Source organism: Sardina pilchardus, chromosome 4 (assembly GCF_963854185.1).
Source record: "Sardina pilchardus chromosome 4, fSarPil1.1, whole genome shotgun sequence".
NCBI lineage: Eukaryota > Metazoa > Chordata > Actinopteri > Clupeiformes > Clupeidae > Sardina > Sardina pilchardus.
Genome location: NC_084997.1, coordinates 30,040,188 through 30,067,283, shown reverse-complemented (window position 1 = coordinate 30,067,283; position 27,096 = coordinate 30,040,188). Strand labels below are relative to the sequence as shown.

The 27,096-nt window shown below is 41.5% G+C and overlaps 3 protein-coding genes across 3 annotated transcripts in view; all 3 read left to right on the top strand.

Annotated features, from left to right (window-relative positions):
- The window catches only part of LOC134078952 (nuclear factor 7, brain-like), a 5,526-nt gene extending 4,131 nt beyond the window's left edge, over positions 1–1,395 (top strand). The window contains exon 4 of the mRNA XM_062535117.1: positions 857–1,395. Within this exon, the coding sequence (XP_062391101.1) occupies positions 857–1,395 (539 nt within the window). The remainder of the gene's footprint in view (positions 1–856) is intronic.
- A 2,304-nt stretch (positions 1,396–3,699) lies between these two features.
- Positions 3,700–17,745, top strand: LOC134078951 (E3 ubiquitin-protein ligase TRIM35-like). Its single transcript, XM_062535116.1, has 10 exons — positions 3,700–4,083; positions 5,105–5,200; positions 5,325–5,555; positions 5,736–5,758; positions 5,839–5,960; positions 6,429–6,963; positions 11,558–11,749; positions 16,040–16,166; positions 17,303–17,546; positions 17,720–17,745. Exons 1-10 carry the CDS (start codon positions 3,700–3,702, stop codon positions 17,743–17,745), a joined length of 1,980 nt encoding a protein of 659 aa, XP_062391100.1.
- Positions 17,746–20,112: 2,367 nt separating this feature from the next.
- LOC134078950 (up-regulator of cell proliferation-like) lies at positions 20,113–26,854 on the top strand. Its single transcript, XM_062535115.1, has 2 exons — positions 20,113–22,470; positions 26,804–26,854. Exons 1-2 carry the CDS (start codon positions 20,113–20,115, stop codon positions 26,852–26,854), a joined length of 2,409 nt encoding a protein of 802 aa, XP_062391099.1.
- Positions 26,855–27,096: the final 242 nt, after the last annotated feature.

The following is a 27,096-nucleotide window of genomic DNA, read 5'->3' as shown; positions in this document are numbered from 1 at the left end:
TTATATTTTACTGTAGCTGTTGAAAACGTTAAACTTTGTTGAATGTATCTAAAGGCAGAACACGTCACTGACTACTGATAAAGCCTACGTACCTTATTTCACCCTCTGTTTTCCAGAACTACAAGAACACAAAGGAAAGGTGAGTGATCTGCCTCCTGTCTCTCTCTTCTCTGTGGTTCTGAACCCAAACCCACAGCAGCACTGACTCCTGAATGTTATTCCAGAGCCCAGTGCACACTGCAGGATCCTGAGAGGGTTTCAGGAGCTCTGATCAATGTGGCAAAGCACCTCGGCAACCTGAAGTTCAGAGTCTGGGAGAAGATGCAGGGCATGGTTCAGTACAGTGAGTTCACACACACAAACACACACACACACACACACACAAACACACACACACAGACACACACACACAACGCAGCTCAGAGGGGCAGTCATATTACATACTGCTATGCAGCACATCTAGTTTTGTCAACAGTCCACTACTTCTACATGAATTTCAAAACTAGTGGTCAGCTGTAATAACCTGCAGACCACTGCAGCCAGGCTGCGGCTAGTAGTTGCTGGAAGATGGGATATTTCTACCATTTCTGTGGCTGATGATGTCTTCACAATGGAGTGATTTTGTAAATGACTTTCACTTGGAGTAGTAGTTATAAATAGGGGTAACAAATAGACGGTCAAACCTAGACAGATAAACACATAAACAAGCACGCACGCACGCATGCACGCACGCACGCACGCACGCACACACACACACAATCTCAAATGGCATTATTAGAATAAAAAAACAGCAAAAAAAATTAGCATTTAAAAACAGTTATCACCGCTACAAAACTCTGTCGTGCTCTCTCTGCAGCTCCTGTGATTCTGGATCCCAACACTGTGGACCCGCGCCTCGTCCTGTCTGAGGATCTGACCCGTGTGAGATGGGGGGGTGTAGAGCAGCAGCTCCCTGATAACCCAGAGAGGTTCGATCAGCTTCTATGTGCCCTGAGCTGTGAGGGCTTTAACTCGGGGACTCACTGCTGGGATGTGGAGGTTGGAGACTGTGATTACTGGGAAGTGGGAGTGCAGAGAGAGTCTGGGGAGAGGAAGGGATTGGATTCCATCAGAAGTGGAGTCTGGAGACTCCATCATTATCATGGTAAATACACAGCACACTCCCCATCACAGCGAGACACCACCATCAAACTGAAGCAGAAGCTCCAGAGGATCAGAGTGCAGCTGGACTGGGCCAGAGGGAAACTCTCTTTCTTGAACCCTGAGAAGAATAGCACACACTTACACACTTTCACACACACCTTCACGGAGAAACTGTTTCCGCTCTTCATCAGTGGCTCCTCTCTGAGTATTTCACCGATGAAGGCTGCAGTATCAGTAGAGCAGCTCAGGTAGAGTATATACTGTAGGCTCCTGCTGCGGCAATCTCCTGAAGGACATCTTAAAATGCTTCAGCAAAAGTGCATCAGCATGCGAACAGGTCAAACACTTTGTCTTCATCTAAAACACTGACAGTGTCACATGAGAAGTGGTAGTCTGAGCATTACTAGTTATCTCTACTTAGCAGAGGCCGACATCCCTGGTTCCAAAGAGTAAAAGTCCTGGCATATATTCTTTCTACCTGCATGTGCGCTTAACACAGGTGATATCATAATTATCTGATCTACCTGGCAGCTAATTAGGATGAGCTGGTTTCCAAAATGGTTGGATTAAATACTTGGCAGGACTTTCTTTGCAACCAGGAATGTCCGCCTGTGCTACTTAGTTTACTTAGTGTACATTTTACTGAGCTTGGTCTGTCTTTTCCATCGCTCATGTTGGAGCTTTAATAGCCCTGATGATCTCTGTACTGACCTCCTGCCTTGTTGCCATGAGACACTTTTTAATGGAAATAAGGAACACGAGCTGCTGGAATCTGTGGGCTTGACTGCGCCGTCTAAAGTGATGTCCATGACACGGGGGCAAGATAAATGTGTCACAGGTTATGCCGTTCCCGCATCTTTGAACTCTGACATGAAACAAACAAACAAATAAACATGATCTCTGTCTCAGTGAAACCGATGCACAGCATGCGTCTATAAATTCATTCAGAAATGTTGCTCATGACGTTTTGTCTATGTAATATTAATATTCTAAAAAAAAAAAAAAAACCTGTTGTCTTGAATGCATTGGCCTATTGCACAATTCAAAAGAGGACCAGTTGCCTTTGCATGGAGAAATGTGGCAGGAAATCAGCCAAACCCAGGAGAAATGTACAGCACGACAAATGTACACAGGGACAAAAGACAAAGCAGTTCAGCTTTCACTTCAGAGCAAAATATGTAATTTCAGAGAGAAGCAGACAGATATTTCTGAGGGCATGACCAACTTCACAGCTGGAATATCTCTGTCTAAAGCAGTGCATCTCTACCTCCTTCAGTGGCTGAAGATGAAGTTTTTCCACATAATTTGTCATCAGAATCCTGATTTCCTACCAGTGCAAGATGTCTGGCAGCGTGTTCTCCATTTAGGAATGGTGAATCTGTGACGATGAAACTCTGCTTCTACGTAGAACAAAAATGAACTGAAATATACAAATGGTGAATATGGTGTAGCCTATCACAATATGGCACAGGTAACATGTGCCTTGACAATAATAGTGAAGAATAATGGTAAATCATTATGACATACATTGTACATGGGTAAATGTGTTAATATACTGAAGCTGTATAACCCTAATAAACGATGTACACTCAGTACGAAATCATACGTAGGGTAACATTGCTTCGCCTAGTCCGCCACTTTAGGCTACAGCATCTGAATGAGCGAGATACTGTATGCCGCCCGGTCCTTTAAAGCTCACGCAGCCGTGCAGAGGCCCTCAAGATGCAGGTGGTCATCGGAACAGTAACAGAGACAGTGCGAGCTACAGTAAGGCAAGCTCCTCCTGTATGGCCTGCTGAACGAACCATGTTACAAATAGGTGGAATCATACATCGATGCGCAAAATGCCATTGTGTAATATACAAATTGCGGTCATGACGTGACACGGGATAACGCGGGAAAAAGTGCGCTACAGAACATGAACATGGCAAAGCAGTAAACACAGATATGCCAAACAGCTAACGGATTATTGCTGAACACAGATTAATGACAAAACGTGTGTTTCTCAAAGTGAAATTTAATTTGTGGTCCACCAGCAGACGTGGTAAAATATAATTAGATGAGGTGTTTTTGTATGTAAATCCAAACAGTTCTGGAACACTGTAAAATATGCCAGTTTAAATCATAGGAATACATTGACACCATAAGCGAGGTGCAAAGATAATCAGGGTGGTTAGGCCTATTGCGTAATAGGCCTATAGCCTACTGTTGAAGTAGGTCTAGTGATTTTTTGTTTGTTAATTTGTTTTAGCTAGGTGGTCCATGATTTTCTTTTTACTGGTTTACAGTAATGGTCTGAAAAAAACTGAAAACACTGGTCTGAAGGACGCACGGTAAATTACGCACCAACACGGGTCAGGGGTTCATAGTCTGTTCACGTGCACCCCATGCTCACGAACAGAATCCTGGGTGCACGGGATTGGCTCCACATCAAGTTCACTGCCACGGGCACACTTCTCAATGTGAACATAGTAGGCAATAACTCTAAGAACTGAGAAACATACAGAGAGAGGAAGGACTAAAAACCATTCAAGGTTGTAGTTGTTGGAATTGGAAATGGCTTCCAGATTCTCAGAAGAGGATTTCTCCTGTCCCGTGTGTCGCGACATCTTCAAGGATCCGGTTCTGCTGCTATGTAGTCACAGCTTTTGTCAAATGTGCCTGCAGCAGTTCTGGGAAATCAAAGGCGTTAGAGAATGTCCAGTCTGCAGGAAGAGATCCTCACAAGAAAACCTTCCACTTAACCTGCATCTCAGGAACTTGTGTGAGACGTTCCAACGGGACAGAAGTCGAAAAGAGCCCTTCTGCAGTCTGCACCATTCAGAACTCAAACTCTTCTGTAAAAATGACAAACAGCTTTTGTGTTTGGTTTGTCGAGACTCTAAACTTCATAAAAAACACAACTTTAGCCCCATCAGTGAAGCAACATTGGACTTTAAGGTAAGATTGCTGGTCAATGTGTTTCTGTATAATATCTGGTACTAGCATGAATTTTAAATACGAAACTCATTTCATTTGTTTGCATGCCCCGTCAAATACTTCAGTGTAACGCAAGGCCTTAGCCATGATGAGGCAAATTTGTGGCGGGATCTTGGGGACCCCACACAACATTTCTACACGTTTCCCCCCATGCAAATGTTAATATATTCTGAAAAAAAGGTTTAAATGATTGTAAAAATCTTAAATGTTAAAATATCACATATCGTTTTTTTTTGATGTAACTGATGTAATGCCAGTACACATCTTTTTACTTCTGTTCAAATGTAAAAGGATAATCATAATTATCTGAACCAATTAATACACGCGCACACACACACACACACACACACACACACACACACACACACACACACACACACACACACACACACACACACACACACACACACACACACACACACACACACATACAGTGCCCTCTAAAAGTATTGGAACACATGCTGAAAGTTGACAATATAAAATCACCTTTTGGAGATTGTTCTTAATGCCTTAAATGAAAAAATGAGGAAATATTCAACCTTTAAGGACATCAATTTTCTTTGTGAATGAATAGCCTATTGTAAATAAATAAATGTTTTCCTTAAAATACAGGAGTCATAAGTATTGGAATGCCTATATTAACCTATGTGTTACAATTCCCATAGAGGCTAGCAGATCCAGTCCCCTTGGCCTTTGGAATTAAAATAACCCCACATCAACACCATACCCTTCACCATACCAAGAGATTGGCATGGTTTTATTTCAGTTTGCCTATTAGCTGGTATCATTCTCATTGACCTCAATGCAATTCAAACCAGCTAATAGGCTAACTCCGCCTGACTACTTCCGCTCAATTTCATTTATCTCCATACTCCGTCTGGGATAGCTTTATTCAGCAATACACAATACACAAATATATACACAATACAGCAATACACAATGCACAAAAACAACAACTCACTAATGTATGGCTTTATTCCAGGACGATCTGAGGATCAAAATGAGGCTTTTACAGAAGAAACTTACAGACTATAAACAAGTGAAACGTAGTTGTGATCAAACTGCTGAGTACATTAAGGTAAGAGCATACCCTGTGCCAAAATAAAGACTTTCATTTGAAGACGTCTTACAAACAACATAATGTTTACAAAATGATTGAAACTAACATGATTAAAACAATGACATGGGGTCTTATACTGTAGGTCAAGTTCAGTGACACAGAGAGGCAGATTAAGGAAGACTTTCAGAGGCTTCACCAGTTTCTTCGAGATGATGAGGCAGCCAGGATAGCTGCACTGAGGGAGGAAGAGAAGCAGAAGAGTCAGATGATGAAGGAGAAGATTGAGAAGATGAACAGAGAGATCGCATCTCTTTCAGACTCAATCAGATTTGTACATGAGAAAATGGGAGCTGATGATGTGTTATTCCTGCAGGTAGATACAATTTAGGCTTGTATGTTTAAAACTTCACTCACTCACTCATTCACATTCACATTCGGACACACACACACACACACACACACACACACACACACACACACACACACACACACACACACACACACACACACACACAGAGAGTGATATGACCTAATATATCACCCTGTTTTACAGAACTACAAGAGCACAGTGGAAAGGTGAGTGATCTGCCTCCTGTTTCTCTCTGTGGTTCTGAACCCAAACCCACAGCAGCACTGACTCCTGAATGTTATTCCAGAGCCCAGTGCACACTGCAGGATCCAGAGAGGGTTTCAGAAGGAGCTCTGATCAATGTGGCAAAGCACCTGGGCAACCTGACTTTCAGAGTCTGGGCCAAGATGCAGGGTGTGGTTCAGTACAGTGAGTGACTTTCGCTCTTCACCTATCCCACCTGTTTATAGCCAGTTGTTGCTAAGCCTTCCTCTAGCTCCTCTATGCCTACAAGTTGTGAGCTGTACATGGTTTTTAGTAACAGGTTGTTGTTTCAAGTTTGTAGAGCACTGATGTACAACACTGATTAAAGATTTGGCTAAATCTCCTCATAGGTGTATCGATCACTCAACTTAGTGACAGATGCCATTTAGTCCCGATATACATAATTAATAGCCCCCTGCCAGCCAAAGAGAAAAATAGTATTAATGTTAGTATGCTAATAGTTTGGCCTTGCATTCATTTGAGTCCTTCTAACTACTAACACAGTGAATCAATTTGACCAAAATGACATTCACATAGATTGGAGATAACTGCAGTCTGAAACTTGTAGACATTGTTTTTTTCTATCAAAATTACTTTACTGTATTCTCATGCTCTCTCTCTCTCTCTCTCTAGCTCCGTTGATTCTAGACCCCAACACTGCAAGCCCACAACTCATCCTGTCTGAGTGTCTGACCAGTGTGAGGTTCAGTGTTAAAGGAACCCAGCATCCCCGTCCCAACATTAACCTCGATAGTCCTGGGCTCAGTGTCCTGGCCTCTGGGGGCTTTAGTGCAGGGACCCACTGCTGGGATGTGGAAGTTGGAGACAGAGGCGGCACCTGGGCCCTGGGAGTGAAGACGGAGTCTGGTCAGAGGAGGTGGATGGATTGCACGAACAGGTCCTGGAGTATGGAATATTCCAAACATGGATACAAAGCACGCTCCCCATCCCAACCGATCGCTGTCCTTGCTGTGGAGCGGAAACCCCAGCGAATCAGGGTGCAGCTGGACAGGGACAGAGGAAAGCTCTCCTTCGTCGACCCTGATCAAAACACAAACCTGCATTCTTTCACGCACGCTTTCACTGGGGAGCTGATTCCATTCTTTTCCACGTCATCCTCTCTGAGGATCCTACCAGTGAAGGCCACCGTGACAGTGGATCAGTTCAGGTAGAACACACACTGTACACACACCTACTGCAGCGAGTTCCCTGTACAGAACAGTGAACACACACGCTTAGACGCAAGTGTTGTTTTTTTTTTTTTTCAGTATATAAACTTCAGTCAATCAATTCTCTGCTGTGCAGCTCCTAAGTAATCACACGAGGCTTTTCATCTGCTGCCACATAGTGGATAGGAAGAAAACCGGCAGTGTAGACCTACTTCAACTACATTGTGTGTTAGTATATTTTCATTGTTGTCAAGCAAACCATCAGTGATGTTCATGTCAACTCTTTTTTTGATTGAATTTGTGTTGGTTTATTTAATTTTATTATTTTATTAATTTTATTATTTTATTTTATTGTCATGAGGAAAGTATAAAGTCATCTCTTAAATTCAGCCCTAAAGACAGATGGTTGTGGAGGAGATGGGATACTTGAGTTCAGATCAACTCAACAACAGTTAATGGAACATTAGTTATTATCAGTTCATGATAACATCATACCTATGCTTTTGTGGAAGCTGTTTTGGTAATTTTGCTGGTTATTGTGTTGTACCAAAATGTACATATTTGTACATCTGTTCCTATTAAACAAATTAATCATTTGCATTATCTCTCTGTTCCTTCCTATTATTAATATGTAACTACCTGTCTTCTGGTTAAACAGGTGATATGCAGTTATTACTGTTAGAGAAATATAAAATGGATCCTCACATTTTGTATGATTAGGATGTATTGTCAGAGATATTTGAGCAGGATTTTTGCCTGGTCTGTTATTTTCTGTTCTGTTGGTAACTGAATTCCTGGAAGTTCCTCTTTAGTTCACTCTTCCTTTTAAAATATTTATCTAGGTTCTTGTGTTGCCATTCTTGACAGTTCAGTGGAGAGCAAACAGGAAAAGAATGGGGGATGGGATTGAGAAATGACCTCTGGTGGGACTTGAACCTGGGTCCTCGGCCACTGGACGTTTAATGCGATATGAAATGCTGCCGCTAGCACCGTAGCTAAGCTCTACTGGTGGTCTGCAGTCTGCATGGTGACAAGCTGTTCTGCTGTCTGGAGGATTAACTGCTTGTGTGTGTTAGTGTCGGTCTTCAGAGTCACATGAACATGAACAAAGGTAAAGACTACTGTTTCCATCATTAGTGACTTATTTTAACTGCTTTTAATTATTACAAACTCCAACACAGACGTGACCAGTATCGATTATGAATTTACCTCAACCATTACCTCAACCATTCATTTCCCAACACAATTAATTTACATTCTGACACACACACACACACACACACACACACACACACACACACACACACACACAACTGACTTGACCCTGACCCTAATATTCTTGTTTTTTTTTACCCCAGGATCAACTCTGGATCAACCAGCCTTTCGAGAAGAAAATTAAAGTTTTTAAACACTTTTTTTAAGCACATGTTTTTTAAACTCTTGAAACCTGATGAAATGGTTCATCACTTAAAAGTAAAAGTAAAAGTAGTGGCTTAGACCTATATGAAATTGCTTTAGAATCTGGGAAAAGGGGTTAGATGACAAACATGTATTACAGGCCATAGGTGAGACCTCATCACATAACAATGACACGCCTTTACACTGACTTTATATGTAAGACCAACATGTGGACATTGCACATCCAGGCCCAACACACAGAATAGAATAGAATAACACACTAACCCAGAGCAGTGAGCTGCCTGCCCAACCAGCGGCGCTCGGGGAGCAGTGAGGGGTTAGGTGCCTTGCTCAAGGGCACTTCAGCCGTGGACTGGTCGGGGATCGAACCTGCAACCCTTCGGTTACAAGCTTGAAGCCCAACCAGTAGGCCATGACTGCCCCACAGAAAGGCAGATGAAGAGCAACTTTGAGAAGCTTCATCAGATTCTACGAGATGAAGAGGCAGCCAGGATAGCTGCACTGAGCAGAGGAGTCAGGTGATGAAGGAGAAGATTAAAAAGATGAGCAGAGATATTAAATCTCATTCAGACTCAATCAGAGCCGAGACGATAGCTGATTACTGTACATCACATTCTGACTGGTATGAACAATTTATTCTCTTGTTGTTTAATTATGATGAGTCAAATGTCCAATCTGAATATGTAACAAAAAACATAACAGCCTGAATGATTGATCTGATCACAGTGCTTGAGAATAACTGGGAGAATGATAAATGAATAATTATAACATATCTTCCCTTCTGCACCATGTCACTCCTATGAGCATTGATGCTAATATGGTGAGCAGATATTTATATTATATGACATATGATAATAGTAGTGCAATGCCCGTACAAAAAAATGTTTCCTCCGCTGCGTGTCGGGGTTCTGTTCATCCTGTCGGGACTTATTTTCCGATAATGACCGGTGTTCTATAGGCCTACATTATCCCTCACATAATCTTTAGAAGCATTAATTACTAGAAAAGCACTCCGAGAGCGCAGACCTCCGCCAAGCGAAAACATACTATAATTGCCTCCTGTATCCAGACGGTGACATGCACTCCCATTTAATGATTTCTTCCTTGGGTCATGTCAGACCTTTCCTGAAAATTTAATCGGAGTCCATCCATAACTTTTTGAGTTATCTTGCTAACAGACAAACCCCGATGAAATCTGGAGGTAATAATGGTTCAATTGCATTAAAGCAAAATGAAACATTATCTCATCAGATCTCTATGGCTATCACAACTGGAAATGTGAATTATTATGACCTTTTCATCTGATGTATGCAGTCATCTGACAATGCTCAGTCAGATAACGTTTACAACAGTGTGGGAGGGAGTGATATCACAACAGATAAGGCTAGAAGGCTAAAGATTAATCTGTTTTTTCCAAGGCTAGACTTGAGTCTGTAGTTTGCCGGTCATTCTATGAGTGGTTATTTCTTTTTGTTGTTCCTTGTGATCGACAGGTATGTAAAGTATTTTATCTTCAAATCTCAGGACTATGTTGAAGACATAGCCTACTTTGGATTTGTTATCAGTTAAATCAGCTATTTTATAAGTCGTTACTTTACTTTTACCAACTCTGTAGTTGACCTTTTTCAAAGGCCATAATGGCAGATCAACGTGCATGTGATTGAAATTTAGTTCATTCATGTTTTTGCAATATTCCGAAGGAAGTGTTAATTCTGTCAGTGAAAATGATTCCAGAATGTTTGCACGCTATCCTCTTTGGGAAATGTACTGTACATGACCTGAAAGCAGAATATCACGGCAAAAAGATTATCTATAAACTATAATCTATAAACTGTGGACATTATATGGTCTTTTAAACATTATTCAAATCATTCCAACACCAAAAATTGGTTGGTGTAGAAAGAGTAGTCAGCGTCTGAATATAACTTTGTTCCTTCAGATTGTCATCACCTTTGGACCTAATTCATCTGATGTGAGGGGGAGGGAGTGGAGGAAGACATGAGTGAAGAACAAGCACAGAAAGTGCAGAGGTACATGATCCACATCAACACTATACGCATGAATGTACTTCATCTTTTGCATCTCTTGTCCAAAAAAATGCACTCACTCGTGCCCATAGCAAGATAGCTGTTTGAAATCAGTCAGATGAATGCTTTGAGAGATATGCAAAGCACACACACATACACAGACACAAAATTATTGCAGAATGTTTGCACAGTATCCACACTATGAGCATAAATGTGTCTGGAAAGTTTTCATTCGGCTTGTTGTGCCTCATCACTTAACTTTGTGTATCAATTAGTTTCTTACAATGCATCTCTATACAATGCTGGCTATCATTTCTGCCAGCAAGATTTGGAAAATGTTTGTCCCATGATGCTGATAATGGCCGGGTTTCCCAGATTCGCTAAGAAGCTCTTAAGTGCTAAGATCTAGTTAGATCGTTCTTAGAAACGCCAATGGAGGTTATCCTCCGCCAAGGAGGTTATGCTTTCATCGGGGTTTGTTTGTTTGTCTGTCTGTCTGTCTGTCTGTCTGTCTGTCTGTCTGTCTGTCTGTCTGTCTGTCTGTTTGTTTGTTTGTTTGTTTGTTTGTCTGTTTGTTCGCAAGATAGTTCAAAAAGCTATGGATAGATTTCAATGAAATTTTCAGGGAAGGTCTGAAATGACCCTAGGAAGAAACGATTGAATTTTGGGAGTGATCCGTATCACCAGCACAGAAGTGCTGCTGTTTCGCAGGTTCAAGTCTGGGCGTGTGCAGGGCTGGATCACGCAGGTTACATCAGCATTCTGAGAGTGATGCTTTAGTTCCCACGACCACGACACAATCATTTCCCACACAGATATCCATTTTTGTTTGTCATGACTCTGAGGAAGATGCAGTGTGTCGAAACGTCAGTCGATTGTGCACCACAATAAAATAAGTTCTTAAAGTAATCTGAGTGCTTTGGTCATCTCTGGGTTTAGTCTCTTTCTGAAGTAGCCCAGCCAGATTCTCTGATCCTGTTGTCCTGGACTGTGAGCACCGAAAAAGGCTTGAGCGCAAGTGACACCCTTAATTCTTAAAAAAGTCTATTTTCGTTTGTTTGTTTGTTTGTTTATCTTTTAGTTACTCTGCAGAGCCGGTGTGTGACAGATGTGACGAGAGAGCGGTGACTACCTGTCTCACCTGCAGAGCCTTCCACTGCATGTTCCACACCAGGCAGCACAAGGCCGACGAGGAGAGTCACGTATTGCATGACCTGGCCAATCCCAGCAGAAACAAGCAGCAGGACCCAGTAGCACAAGACCTGGAAAGACGATCGAGCCGAGAGAAAAAGCCTGCGTCTGTCAATAGAACCCAGGCACAGCCAAAGCCCTCTGACTGGTAAGTGTAGCATAGCTAAATCTGAGAATGGATTATCAATATACTGTTCTAAAACAGTCTAATATCTTGCTCTACATGCCACTACACCTCATGACCATACAGTAAATGTTCCCAGTAAGTAAATCCCATTTTCATCTACAAATGTTCAGTCTTTGCCACAAACGTTAAAAGACGGGCTGATATGCTGATACATATACTGTATATATAAAATCTATTTTAATTAATGTGTATTTAGCAGCTAACATATTTATGCTTACACTTGGGCTCACTCAACAAAATGGCCACTATAAAATCAGCAGTCAATGCACGCCTGTGCCAATATCTTGAGATAAAAGGTTCAAAGGTGAAGGTTTCAGAAAATTTTTGGGATTCATGCCAAATTTGAAGGGACATTATGAAGGGTATAAAACTAATTAATGAATGATTTCATGATTTTTTTGTTATATCATGACATGACTTGGCTAGCAGACACTTTGCTCCAAAACAGCACACATTATATTTTAAGGATCAAACAAAACAGTATGCAGCTCACCCACCCTTCAGCATTCCCAGAGGAACTCCATGCAGTGTTTCACTTTTGTTTGGGGGATAGATGGCCACTAGCCTGGCACGCCCTTCCAGTGACGTAACACCTTCGGCGTTGCTGTCGCTGGTCTGGTCAACTGCTAATCGGGAAGGATTTCTGAATTCCCCAAATCTGCGGAACTGCCCCCTTTGGTCGAGAACCAATCAACTTTGAGCAGTTCCAACGGCTCTGGGTATAGGCGTGTTCAAGGCAGAGGAAAGAGTGTTGTTATTGGTTTAAACTTTAAACTCGGCAAACCGCTTTCTGACATCGACCAGTAGCAAATCGAGACACTTAAAGGAGGCGGGTCAACCAAGTGCTTGGAGAAACCGTGTAGCACAGGCTCTTGGTCAGACTAAAGTCTCGCAGAGCCTTTCAAGTCAGGCTAGATGGCCACCACTTTCTTTGTTTCCAGTTTTCAGAGCCTGAGCTGCTTACAAAGACCAAGGGTGCCTCTCATTTGGGCTTTTATACGTCCTCCCTCGCTCCTCGGGCCTCGATCCTCACTGATCTACATAAAGAATGATGATTTTTACAGTGTTCTCATGGGCAACTAGCCATCGTGGAGAGATGATCGCTGTATGTGGCCAATTGTCATTGGCTTGAAATGGAGTACAGTTGTTGACCATGTCTTTAAAAAATGATGTTTCTGTGCTGTTTGATGTTTGTTTACTTTGTATTTCTCTTTTCTTTCAAGGCAGGATCGTCCTAATTTACCAGTCCATGATTCTGCTGCAGCGGATTCAGGAATCAGTGAATGCTCATCTGAGTATGGGTAGGCTACACAAAACATATTCAATTCAATTTATTGTCTTTTAGTTAGTGTATTATTGCCCTGACATTTGAATAAAAGGGTATTTTATAGACTCTGCACTACGGCTGCTGTGCTGTGCAATCGTACCAGATTAAGTCCATTCACCAGATCTGCTGTGCTGCCCTGGCCTGTCTAGCACCTACAGTACCACTTCTCAAATGAGACGTGGTCTGGCAACCAAACGTTCATTTTCTCGCATTTGAAAAAAATGCCCAGATCCGTTCATTGGGTGGCGCTACGGATGTCTATCAAATGTGTCTGTGCATAGCTCATCATCGTCTTGCTTTCCCCCCTGTTCTGTGATCGGTCCCCTATCTCAGGCAAAAATAGGGTGGTAGCCTATAAACATCTGAAGTTCGCCTACAAAAAAGCTTTGCCCAAATAAGGAGATCCGGTATCTTGAGATGGGAAAGTAACATGAGGATTTTCAATTGTCGCACCTGTTAAACTCTTGCGGGGATGATGACATTGGAAATGCAGACGTTTCTCGCTACACAGTTTTGTCCACTGCCGTCTAGTGACACTATGATCTTCGGTAGGTGAAGACGGCACACTTTGATCTTTGCTACCCCAGAGCTAACTTACAATGCAATTTGCCATAGGCAGTAAGCTTCAATTAACACCCGGAACTCCTTATATGGGCGAATATGGCAGCTTTGGGTCCTTTTTGTAGGCGAACTTCAGAGGTGTATTCCCAGACTGCCTTTGCAGCGTGAATGAAATCGCTCGCAAGGCAGCACGGGAACACCCAGGCTATAGTGCTGCCCTCTCCTTGAGGCTGACCCTTTGATCTGCTGCGCTCCCCTCTCCCACCGCATTGCTGTGCAGCTTTGTTGCTGCTTTGTAGGAGGTTTCTGCTGGACTGCTGTGCATTGCTGCCATTGCTGCTCTATTGCCCCCCATGGGGCAGTTCTCTTTCCCTTCCACCCGCCATATGCTGTGGTGTGTGATGAACCTGATGAGCTTTAATATGATATAAATGCAATCAATGACTGAAAGTGCGCGCACATCTATACAGAAAATTAACCTGGTGCTGGGTATAAGGCTGAGCCAACATATGAAAAAAAATACAGATACCCGCACACTGTTATTAGAGAAAAATAAAGTCATGGTTTGATCCTGCCAGGCTAGATGTAACACAATGACCAAAGAGTCAAAGAAGCTCGTATCTAGGGATATTTATTAAGAAAAATAATAATACTACAAATAAGGAATTTTAAGGAAACTCGAGGAAAAGAGGCAATAAACCAAGTAGCAATGACGGCGAGGCCTATATATGGCGTGGAGAACACCTGGTCTTGACAAAAGGGCAACTCAACTGAAGAACAAAAGAAGGCCCCAAGCAGACTGCCAGGTGCAGGTATAAAGGTAGAAGTTCCACCCCCGCCCACAGGTCACACCTGAATAGAATAGAAACAAGACACAGGCCGAGCAGTCGAAAAAACAGGATGGAAACTACGCCACCTACAGGTAGAAGAGGGACATAACAATGAGTTGCAACCACTATATGCTCCCAGAGTAGTTGTAACTTATTACAGTAAACCATCTCTTTATTTTTCTCCTATAAACTGTAACAGTGTGCAGGTGTCTCTTTATTTTTTCATATGATAAAAATGTAAGTCATCATTGTGGTGGAAAAAGGTGGTTCTCCTTCTTATTCGTCAACTCATGCTTTTAATATTAACCTTAACAGGAAATGATAATCCTGATATAGACAAGAAACTTAAGGCAATATGTCTTTTAAAATGATATTGTTTCTTTTCAGTATGCTTGCACACTTTGTTGTTTATTTTGTATTCATCTTTGTGTTCATCTTTCAAGGCAGGATCGTCCTACTTTACAGGGCTATTCTGCCACAATGGATTCGGGAATTAGCGAATGCTCATCTGATTATGGGTATACAAAAAATATTTAATTAAATTTAATTTATTTGCTTTTGTATAGTATATTATTGCCTTAACATATGAATCAAAAAGGAGTTTGGGTTTACAGACCATGGCTTAAGCTAACAGTTGATCCTGTGCCATACTGTAGCTGCTGGGTTATGCATCCCACCCCCCCTCTTCGACAGACAAGAGACAAAACACAGCGATAGACAAGAGACAAGACACATTGACAGACGAGAGACAAAGACAGGAGACTAGGGACAAGGGTTATGCATCCCTGCCAGATGCCGTTGTAGTCCATTCACCAGATCTGTTTGTGGTGGCCCTTTGCTTGAGACTGCTTACGCTGCATACCTTGCATACCTGTTTATGCTATACATTTAATGTATAGTGTGGGCCCCCTCCTATGGGCTGTGCATGTGATAGAATTGTAATGCCGCCTTCATGTGCTATCGGGAAGATGATACTTTCCATTTGTGAATTCGAAACTACGAGTGCGTTATGTTCAAGTGCTTTTATTGTGAAAAGGAAAATGGCTGACACACAGTTCATCTGTACTTGTTCGCCTGACATGTAAACTTGGGTATTCCAAATATTGATCATACTCCTGATTGGTGCTTTACTCCGATGGTTTTGCACATGTAACCGCTCTGAATGATGAATCCTGCATTACTCTGTGCCATGTTGAAATACCAAAGGTTATCTCATCTTGGGAACCAGTGTATCAAAATGTACTTCTAATTTCCCATTCAAAATTATGCGAGGGGGCGTTCATGTGCATTTTGCACCACAGGAACTCATATTTAACTGTGATTTGGCAGCATAAAGTCATCTTGAGTCCAAGACGAGATCGAGACCAGGACTAATCGAGACTAAGTCATGTGCAGTGCTACATTTATTATTTAAAGATTAAAGTGTATCCTTCGAAACATTAAGCCATATTGAATTGTCACACATTTACACAGAGTAAACCAGTGCTATTCTATGATTATCTGATGACAACGATGTGATTGCTTTCTTTGCAGTCCTCCATGTGATGTCTGTCTCGGAGGCAGAGCAGTGATAAAGTGCATCACCTGCAATGACCAGTTCTGCCAGCTCTGCGTCAGACATCACTACAGCAACATGCCTGGACACCAGCTGCAGAACCTGGTACTATACGTTGTTTTGTAGTTTACTATTATACGGCTCTTCACAATGCAAGAAGAACGCCCCATTGACTTGAATGGGATTTCCCAACGTTCTACCGGTCATTATTTATTGATAGAGGACCTCTGGAAAAAGATAATGACCGCTGTCAATGGCAACGGGGTCCGGTTCGCCCTGTCGGTCCTTATTTTCCCGATAATGACCAGCGTTCTATACATTATCCCTTACGTAACGCAACTAGTTGTGGTCAGTTCATTGTATTCCACAGAAATACAACCAGTAAATATTTACATTATGTATGTACAACGTGATTTATTATGTATGGGATGTCAGAATTCTCCAAGCAAATGTGTTAGTTTAAGTTTGGACCTTCACACCTTTGGCTCGGCTATGGGCAACATGCCATAATGTGACTGAACATGTGAAAACTTGAGTATATTTGGGGGGCTTTGCCTGTGGGGAGATTGACAGGAAGCAAGTGGGATAGAACGTTAGAATGACATTGGGAAAACACCTGGGTCGGACTGGAACATGACTCTCACACAAGAGGATGGGCATAGAGTTAGATTAATCCGTATTTTTCAGTGGTCTGTTCCGTTCTTCAAGGAACTGGGGTTATGTGAGGTAATGCATCTGCGTTAAGCACCTGTACCTAATGGGATAATGCACCTGTACCTCATCGAACTCCAGAGCATTTTTTTGACCAATTGGACAAATTTTGTCATGTCACAAGTCTCACGACTCAAGTTTCATTCACTAATACCGTATTTATTTGTATTGCTGTATGTCTCCCTTCACTGTTCACTTTTTTTTTCTTCTAAGGGCTCCATAAAGTTACTTTTACTCATGTCTGCTGACGGACACAGTTGACTGCATTGATCTTTCTTTTGCAGGCTCAAGGGTCAGATTACAATACAGCAATCCAACAAGGTACCTGCCTCTTCTAGAGCATCTGAGCAGGATCCAGATGCTGAACTTTTTTTCTGACTTTATCTAACATTACAAAACAGTGCAAAAGTCTGCAGCATCCATTTGTTGAACTGTCTCATGTTAGTAACAGTAACCTCGTTACCTCGTTATCTCGAAGGCTGAACAATCCTGTATCTTCTACATTCTCAGGTAATCTTTCCATTAAACAGATTCAGTTCACCTCAGTGAGGTCAGACTCCGTGTCTTTGAGCTGGCCACCAACACAGGACACTAGTGATCGTCAAAAGTTCAAAGTCACCTGGGCACGAGGCCCAGATCAGCGCAGCCTAGTGGTGACGCGTCCGGGGATGGACGTGACCGATATTCTTCCAGGAGAGAAGTACATCTTTAATGTTGCCATCATCAATGAAGATGGTGATCTGAAGCCATATGCTACTGGATGTATAGACACAGGTAATGCAGACTCATCTGAGTCTAGAGTTAATACCACCTATACAAGTCACATTATATTGCATCAGTGTAATGCTACTCTGTGGCTTTCATGTATCATGTATGTGCAACTTTCCGCAGATGTACTGTATGTGCATACTCAATTCCATGATTTGTGTATGGATGGTTTTTGTCAGACTTTGTCAAACAACGTACTGTATGAACAAAAGTACCCATTCTCATTCTAATTCTGAAAGAATAATTCCACTCCATAACTATTCTTTTATGGTTAGATACACACCTTAGAGATTGGTTAGACTATCATGTACAGCCTCAAGTTTATAGCACATTTCATACACAGACAGAGTTGTGTCTGACTGAAATTATCTTGCTACAGTATGTGGTGGCTTTGGGATTTATTTTTATCAGTTGCCATGTGGCTCACATTTCTGTTCAAAGGTTACATTAAATTAGCACTAATATGTTAAACGAAACACATATTAAAGAGACACTTCACCGATTAGCATTAAGCTTTGTATCTTTAGAAAACCAGTCATGTTTTTGAATGGTTGTGCATCATTCCCTCAGCTTGCCTTGAGATGGGAGAAATACGGATTTCAATGAAACCCATGAATAGTACTTCCTGCTTTCAATGATGTAAAATGATGATTTTTACATCATTGAAAGCAGGAAGTCCAACATTGCAATCCGTATTTCTCCCATCTCAAGGCAAAATGAGGGAATGATGCACGACCATTCAAAAACATGACTGGTTTTCTAAAGATACAAAGCTTAATGCTAATCGGTGAAGTGTCCCTTTGAAGGAGCGGATGGATGGGTGAATGCATTATCTTGTTCAGGCAGTAATTTGCTAGTTGGCAGACATTGGAAAACATACAAATGTGATTGTTAATCCCTCCATTGTACCCACATTTGTCATTTGTCATGTTTTTCAGAAATCAGAATTACAAATGTTAATGCTTACTGTACTAAGTCATCATGTTTCGAATGGTCAAACCAAGCAAGTTACAACAGTAAGGAAGCTATAGCTTAGCTGATGTGGTGACAAAGATTCCAACAGAGCCTGTTTATGGCCAGCCTGTTCACTTCCTATCAACTGTCATTGTGTCAAGACTGGTTGGAAATCACCCATAAGATAGACAGTCTCATATTTTACAACCACACCATGGATTATCCATCAAAAGTGAATGATTAACAAAAAAAAATACCCATGTCCCATTAAAAGTACCCACTAATACAGTATCTGTCCATAGACACTGTCAAGATGGCTGCATGGTGAGACCTTCCTATAAGAACATCGCTCATAACTCATAATCTGATCTTCTCTGCAGCGGTTCCTTCACCAGGGAATTTGGCAGTGGAAGCAGGCGTATCGAGTGCATCTCTGACATGGACCAAACCAGACGGCGTGGGCAAGGTGTCTTACCTGCTGGACATCTTCAGAGATGGGAAACACCTCAATGCCATTCACAGAGATTCCCTCCATTACACCATCCCTGACCTACAACATGGAGCAGATTACATCGTTTCTGTGGCCACTGTGCTGAACAACGGCAACCAAAGCAAAGCAATCTCCAGAACCTTCAAAACTGGTAAGGAAGTAAAGCAAACAAATATTGTTCTTGTCTCTGAATGTTTGCTCTTACAGTATTGGTTGAGTCATGATCTGTGATATCTTTAACACTTGTAGTCTTTGCATTTTTCAATTTTGACAGCACTTTCTTAGCTTTACAAAGTGCTTTGACTGACAGAGAACATTCTGGTTACAAACGTAACCTTGCTTGCAAATCTGTCCATATACTGTATAGCCAGTGGCACAGACACATCATTCTAATTCTTTAAATGGATTGACTGACAGGGTTCAGCTGAAAACTGTTTACCTTGTACGCTATATTCCAAAGTTGAGGACTTGTGTTGGCTTTCAGAGAACTCAGGTTACATTTGAGGAATTTGGTTCCAAAATGCTATATCCTCATTCATAGGGTTAAAATAGGGGTTCCAATACTTATGACCCCTGTAATTTATGGAAAACATTTATTTATATTTACGATAAATTATTCACTCACAAAGAACATGTCCTGATGTCCTTAAAGGTTGGATATTTCCTCATTTTTAAATTTAAGGCATTAAGATCAATTTCCAAAAGATGATTTTATATTCCTCTTTATAGTCAACTTTAGCATGTGTTCATGTTTGATTTATCTTTAACACAACTGCAATGTTATTGATATTACCTGAAACACACAATTAAATAACATGACTCACTAATGTTTTTGAAAATGGAGATATATTGTAGCGTTTTGGAACCAAACTCTTCATTTGCACATTTGTCCAAACTTTTTTCTTGAGTATCTCAACCAGGTAATGTAGTAGAATATACAGTATAAACATGATATTCATTCAATCCACAGAGCATGCTCTTGCTGCGGTATTATTCATTTTGGGCCTGAAGAATCTTCAAGGAGGAAAGCTCACCCTCAGCTCTGTCCTGGAGATCAACAGAAACACAGTCTCTGATAAATCACCACAGAGTCTGGAACAACTGCCATGGACATTCTTAAGAAAACTGATGATAGCCGATATTAATCCTAGACACAACAGATTTGGAGAAGATCCAATTTATGTAGAGGTCGATAAAAATGACCATATCTACTGTGATCTTAAATCTATATCTGAGACCATAAACCCTCTAGATCTATTTACTGCTCTTTTCCACTGTGCAGATCCTTTCCTCAGACAGAAAATGGTCTCCAAAATGTCTGTATGCCAATTTGCTGTTCCTTTGCTGTTGCCAAACTGTGATACGCAGCAGAGCACTCTGATGCTGTGGGCCATGCGAGATCTAGTTAAAAAGTTCAGACCTTACTCTCCAGCGGGTAACAGGGCATTTGTGAAGGGCAGGGTCGTAGACATGGACATTCCCACGGTGTCTTTTGTTAGACTAGGAGAGAGCAGCTTGACCAAATCTCAGACCCTTAACAAGTTGCTCAGTAGTCTTAGTCAGCCAATCGACACATTTGTTCATCGTGATATGGAGTGTGGTGATGTGCCCAGGAGAATCTCAGATGGCCTGGTTGAAGTCAGCTGGTATCTGCCTTGTGGGAATGCAAAGATCGACCTGTTCAGAGAGCCCGTCGCCATGGCCAACCTAAGAGGAGATGGCAAGTTGTTCAAGACACAGATGTCTTTCCTGTCTCAGACCTCAGCGGCCATTTTTATCTTCAGTGATGACCCAGAGGGCGACTTCTCCGCTTTGACCAACACAGACAGCAAAGCAGAACTGTTCCTGGTAACCAGCTCTCCGGGTGCCAAGGATATTTGCAGGAAACTCAATATCAAGGAGACAAATGCCGTCATCAAGAACAGACAAAATGATGAAGAGTTTGTGAAGACCCTTCGATTATATGTGAGTAGAGTCACTGAAAAGAAATGGATGAAGATTGCGGACATGGCTGCTCCTGCTCGTCAAGCTGGAATTCATGTTGATGAGGACTGCAGAGACTGTGTGAAGGGTAGAGATTACGCAGAAGCAATCAGTAGCACCGTTAAGGATGTTGCACAGTTCAAAGAGGACCAGTTACCTTTGCATGGACAGATGTGGCAGGAAATTAGCCAAACCCAGGAAGAAATGTACAGCATGAAAAATGTAGACAGGGAGCAAAATATAAAGCAGTACAAGCTTTCACTCCAGAGCAAAATGTATAATTTCAGAAAGAAGCAGTATCAGACAGATATTTCTGAGGCCATGACCAACTTCACAGCTGGAATATCCCAGTCTAAAACAGTGCGTCTCTACTTTCTAAAGTGGCTGAAGATTAAGTTGGACCATATTTGTCATCAGAATCCTGAGCAACGGAGCACATACAGTCACAGATCATCACGAGACAAGGAGGCAGATGCAGGATTCCCCAAGCACTTGTTGGGTCCTGAACACTTCTTCCGTGAGCTGGGCCAGCTTTATGAGTGTGCTTGCTCCCTTCCAGACAATAACCAAGCTAGACAACAAGTCCAGCACCTTCCTCCTCTGTGTGCTCAGATCCTGCTGGATGGGTTTCCAGTTGAGCTCGTTGATGGAGATGCATCAAACATCCCAATGAAGTGGATATCAGAGGTCCTGAATCAGCTGCATAAGCTGGTCGCCACCAAAAGCAGGATCCAGGTGTTGTCTGTGCTAGGGCCACAAGGCTCTGGGAAGTCCACCCTACTCAACACCATGTTTGGAGCGCAGTTTGACACCAGCAGTGGAAGATGCACCAGAGGAGCCTTCATGCAGCTAATTAGAGTATCTGATGAAGTCCAAATTGAGTTCAAGTGTGACTTCATCATGATTATCAACACAGAGGGCTTAAAATCACTGGCATCATTGGACGCAAGTTACAAACACGACAATGAACTAGCGACACTTGTCATAGGGCTCAGTGACATCACCCTTATCAATGTTTCAACGGAAAACATTACGGAGATGACAGACATTCTGCAGATTGTGGTCCATGCCTTTCTTAGGATGAAGGAGGTTCTGAAGAAGCCCAGATGTCTGTTTGTGCATCAGAATGTGACGGACATGTCTTTTCGTGACAACAACATGAGAGACCGGAAAAAACTTGAGGAGCAACTGAACGACATCACCAGGACAGCAGCTAAAATTGAGAATAAGGACTGCAATACAAAATTCTCCGATGTGATGCACTTTGTGCCTGACAGAGACAGCTACTATATTCCTGGACTTTGGCTTGGAACACCCCCAATGGCCCAAGTAAATGCCCGCTACAGCAAAGCTGTCTTTGAACTCAAGAAGAGCTTGATTGGTTCCTTACGAACACCTCCTGACATTGAGAGGAAGGATGCAAGAGCATTCACCAAGTGCACAGAAGATTTATTGAAAGTGGTGAAGTTTGAGAACTTCCTCTTTAATTTCAAGAATAGTTCTGTACTTCAAGCTTATACCACATTCTATGCAGAGTATGAAAAATGGGATTGGTCATTTCGCTCGGCAATGGAGAAATGGTATGCTGACAAAGAAGCAAATATGTCCAGAGGTAGGCATCTCTCAAAATCCCAAGTGACAGAAATACTACAAGAGGCAGCAACAGCTTTGGATAAAGAAGAGGCAAAGATCAACAAACACCTTGATGAATACTTTGCCAAGAATGACTATAGTGCTTTTGGGGCAGAACACAAAGATGAATTCAAGAACAATATTACATTTCTAAGAAGAGAGATAGAACGTTTTCTAGAAGACTCTTTGAAAAGACGAAATACGATCAGCGAAGGAAAGGACATGAACAAAATCCAGAATGAGACATTACGGAGAAAAGTTAAAGAACTGCGGCAAGTCTGTCGAGAGAAAATGATAGTTTTATCTGATGACGGTCTTGACACAGAATTCGAGAATACTTGGGAGGACATTTTGGGTGAAATGTGCCCAGGATTCCAACCAGAGCAAGAAGTCAGTCAGAGTGTTCTCTCTGTGTTGCTGTCACATTTCAAGACCAAGTCCGGACAGACCAAAAAGCTGCTCTCAGAGACCAATTTGCAGATTTGTGGACGGGACAAATTCACTGTGAAAAGACAGTGGCTTGGAAGAAACCAAAATCACCAAAACCTCCAGAGCATCTGTGATGGCGTGATTAAAGAATGCGAGTCTTACGTGTCTGGGAAAGTACAGAGCAGCAGGAGCTACAGTGACGCATATATAAGAGAACTTCTAGGATTGATTGACAAGAAGGTGAAAGGTCAGAGTGAAGACTGTGAAGTCTCTCTGAAATTACATGTCTGTGGTCGTGCAGTGAGAGAGTTTGAGAGGTCGCAAAACAGGGATGCGAGTGATCCTAGAAACCAGCTGCAAAGGTCTAAATTTAATCTACTTTCGATGTTTAAAAAAGAGTACAAGCGAGGAGATAGTTCAGCTTAAAGGAACAGTATGTAGGATTTTGGCCAAAACCGGTACTGCGATCACTTTCAAAATATTGTAGAGTGGTGCATCCCCTCCCCCTACCCACTGAGTCGAAGTTGGCAACCCGGATGCCGAAACACTACTGACTTCATGATTAGTAGATAGGTGGAGGGTGGCACATCAGGCCAAAACACACAATATGTAAACATCAACATCAGCTGAGGGCTGCAACTTCACTTTTTAAATGCCAATATCCTGGCCGGACTACTGTTGTGAGTGATATAAGTATTTGAAATGAGCATGATTTCTTGATGTCTAGTGACATATCAGGGCCATTTTATGATTAATTGAAGTACATTTTTTACATACGGTTCCTTTAAAGCCACTAATTCAGTAATCTAAAGATGCACTATGCAATCACAGATAAAATATAAAATGGGGATTTCAAAAGTTTGCTTACAGCACATTTTCAGTTGACCACTTGACAGGACTAGTGCATCGCTAGGACTGTATCTGTAGCCATAGGCCACAGTGCTCTGTCATCATATCAGGTCAGCTATTGTGCAGATGTTGCTAAAATATTGCTCAGATTGTCATAACACCTGGTCACGGTGTTTTTCTGTATAATTATGACAAAAACTGTTGATTTTACAAATACTTGTTTTTTATAGGACTGATTTCACCAAATTGTCATGTCACAGCTACTCTCTGTGCCTAATGTTCTTCCATAATTGAACATTCACTTTCAGCTATTGGATTATCAATGTTGATGTAAATGGCACATTTTATTACTATGCCAACTAAAGAGTGTGTATTTTGTAGCAAAACATATGTACATTAATTTAGCAGTAAATGGGTTTTGTCTATGTGGATACAAATATTGTCTATATAAATTGAAAAAATCCATTAAATTCCTGACTTACGTTATGCTTGCTAATTTTCTTGCATTTTGACAATTAAAATCTATTTCTTTTGCATACCATTAAAGCAACACCATGTAAGTTTTGCTCTCAGGGTCCCCCTACAGTTGGGAAACGGTCATTTCTTCTACTTATGTCGTAAAATCTGTCACGGTTACACTAGAAGCAAGTTAGACATAGCGTACAGTATAGGCTAGACTTAGGCTGCACATTAAATATTAAATTATGTGGTAGCCTACTACGATACCAGTTATGTGATACATTTGTAAAACTAGTCTTTCAGCTCAGGTCTGTGCACGTTCTCGGTATTGGGATGATGTTGGTCATTGTTGGTCAATTAGGCCTACTTAGGCTAGCTATTAAAAAAAAAAAAAACGATTACGATATTTATGAGCAATAGCGTAGCCTAATCTAGGGTGGTCATTTTTAGTGTCATATAGCATATAAAAAAAATCGATGGTCACCAGATATTGTATTCTATGGTATTCACGTCCATAGTGGCATATATTTGTACGCCCAAAATGTTTGGAGAGGCAGAGCTCTCATAATATGATGACAGAATCTTACACGTGATAACTTTGTTTTTCAAGATAATTGTTTGGTCAGTAGCCTATAGGCGGTAGATTTACACGTTGAGCTATAACTAGCACACATAACCAGCTCCCGTGCAGTTTGGTTGGCAGCATGATGACACTAGAATCTAGTGACTAGATGACAGAGCTAGGATACACGTGCTTTTGTTGATAAGCCGATTTCTGCAGGAGGAGTTCTCACGTCTTGGGCAAACTCGGACTGCCTGCGTTGCGTGTGAAATGTATAGCTATTCCAGATAGCCTAGCCCATAGCATGCATTTCAGCATATCATTATATGAATATAATTTCATGGGTTTTATTTTTTTCAAACGCCAAAAGATCACGTAGCTCATAGTCGGCAGGCCAACACCAGGAAATGTGCTTAGAAAACACTTTTGATGGCATTTTTTGTTAAAAGTTGGCAACCATGCTAGAAGTTATTAGAGGGCTCTGAGGTTCCAGAATCCAGTGGTTGCCAAAATCATATTCATAATTTAAGGTCAAATTTGAAGGTCAAAAGGTCAAAAATAATGCATTTTATGGTTCGTCTTTTTGGGGGGCTCTATTTTCATAGCATTCTTTTTAAAAAGTTGGCAACCATGCTAGAAGTTATCAGTAGGGTCTGAGGTTCCAGAATCCAGTGGTTGCCAAAGTCATATTTAGAATTTAAGGTCAAATTTGAAGGTCAAAAGCTCAAAAACAATAAATAAATGTTATGGATTGGCTTTTTAGGGACCTCTTTTTTTCATGGCATTCTTTTTTAAATGTTGGCAACCATGCTAGAAGTTAACAGTGGGGTCTGAGGTTCCAGAATCCAGTGGTTGCCAAAATCATATTTAGAATTTAAGGTCAAATTTGAAGGTCAAAAGCTCAAAAACAATGCATTTTATGGTCCGTCTTTTTGGGGGGGTTTATTTTCATAGCATTCTTTTTAAAAAGTTGGCAACCATGCTAGAAGTTATCAGTAGGGTCTGAGGTTCCAGAATCCAGTGGTTGCCAAAATCATATTTAGAATTTAAGGTCAAAAGCTCAAAAACAATAAACAAATGTTATGGTTTGTCTTTTTGGGGACCTGTTTTTAATGGCATTCTTTTTAAATGTTGCCAACCATGCTAGAACAGTGTGGTTTGAGGTTCCAGATGGTACTAGCCACAATGATAGGTAAATGTGAAAAGAATTTAGATTTTAACACTCACATCAGAAGCGACCAGGTCGCCGGGCTCACTGAAGAAGCGTCAACATGAGTCCGCTTCAACATGAATTTGTTTTATCCACTCATGACTTTATATTGGGATGTTTGATTTAGCTTATCATAGAGCGGCTCTGGCCTGTCGAAAATGTGTACATTCCAATTGGTTTTCGCCGAGCTACATCATAGTTCATTAGCATATTCAGACTTTTAAATTTTTCGATCTGGTCACCCAATTCGTTTCGCTTTATTATTTTGTTTTATGTGAGGCACATTGAGCCCCCCTGTATGAAATGCACTATATCAATAAAACTTGCCTTGCCACTGAATTTGCAGAGAAATAATGACTTTCGTCACTCTGGTCGCTTCTGATGTGAACACACGGTTAGGTGATTAGTTACAAAAAAAAAAAAATCTTCAGTTTTGCGGATGACATGAAATAATGACATCATTAGGAAATAAAAACCGAGAGTAGAGACTGTATTGCACACTTTCCATGAAGTTGCCATTCTCAGTGGATTTTCGACGACACGTGGAATTATGCATGGTCTACAGGCAAACTATGAGGAGGCTGACACACGCATCATCCTACATATGCTGGAAGTAATTACAGTAATGCTGGGTACGAGAACATCATTGTGAAGTGCCGTGATACAGATCTCCTTCTGCTTCTTCACTTCACTAGGGACCAAGTCTGCAAGGTGTGGATGATGAGTGGGACTTCCAAGGAATATGAGTGCTACCCAGTCCACCTTATCAATGAGTTTCTACCTCGGGTAGTTGTGGATAATGTACTCGGCTTCCATGCCCTAACTGGTTGCGATACTGTCTCCTCATTTGCTGGACATGGGAAGAAGTCATGTTGGACTGTGTATTTGCAACACCCAGAACTGTTACATGTTGTTGGTTGGGATGGGCCTCAAGGTGACGTTGAGGAGTTTTTGTGCCATCTGTACAAAGCACCATGCACATCTTTGG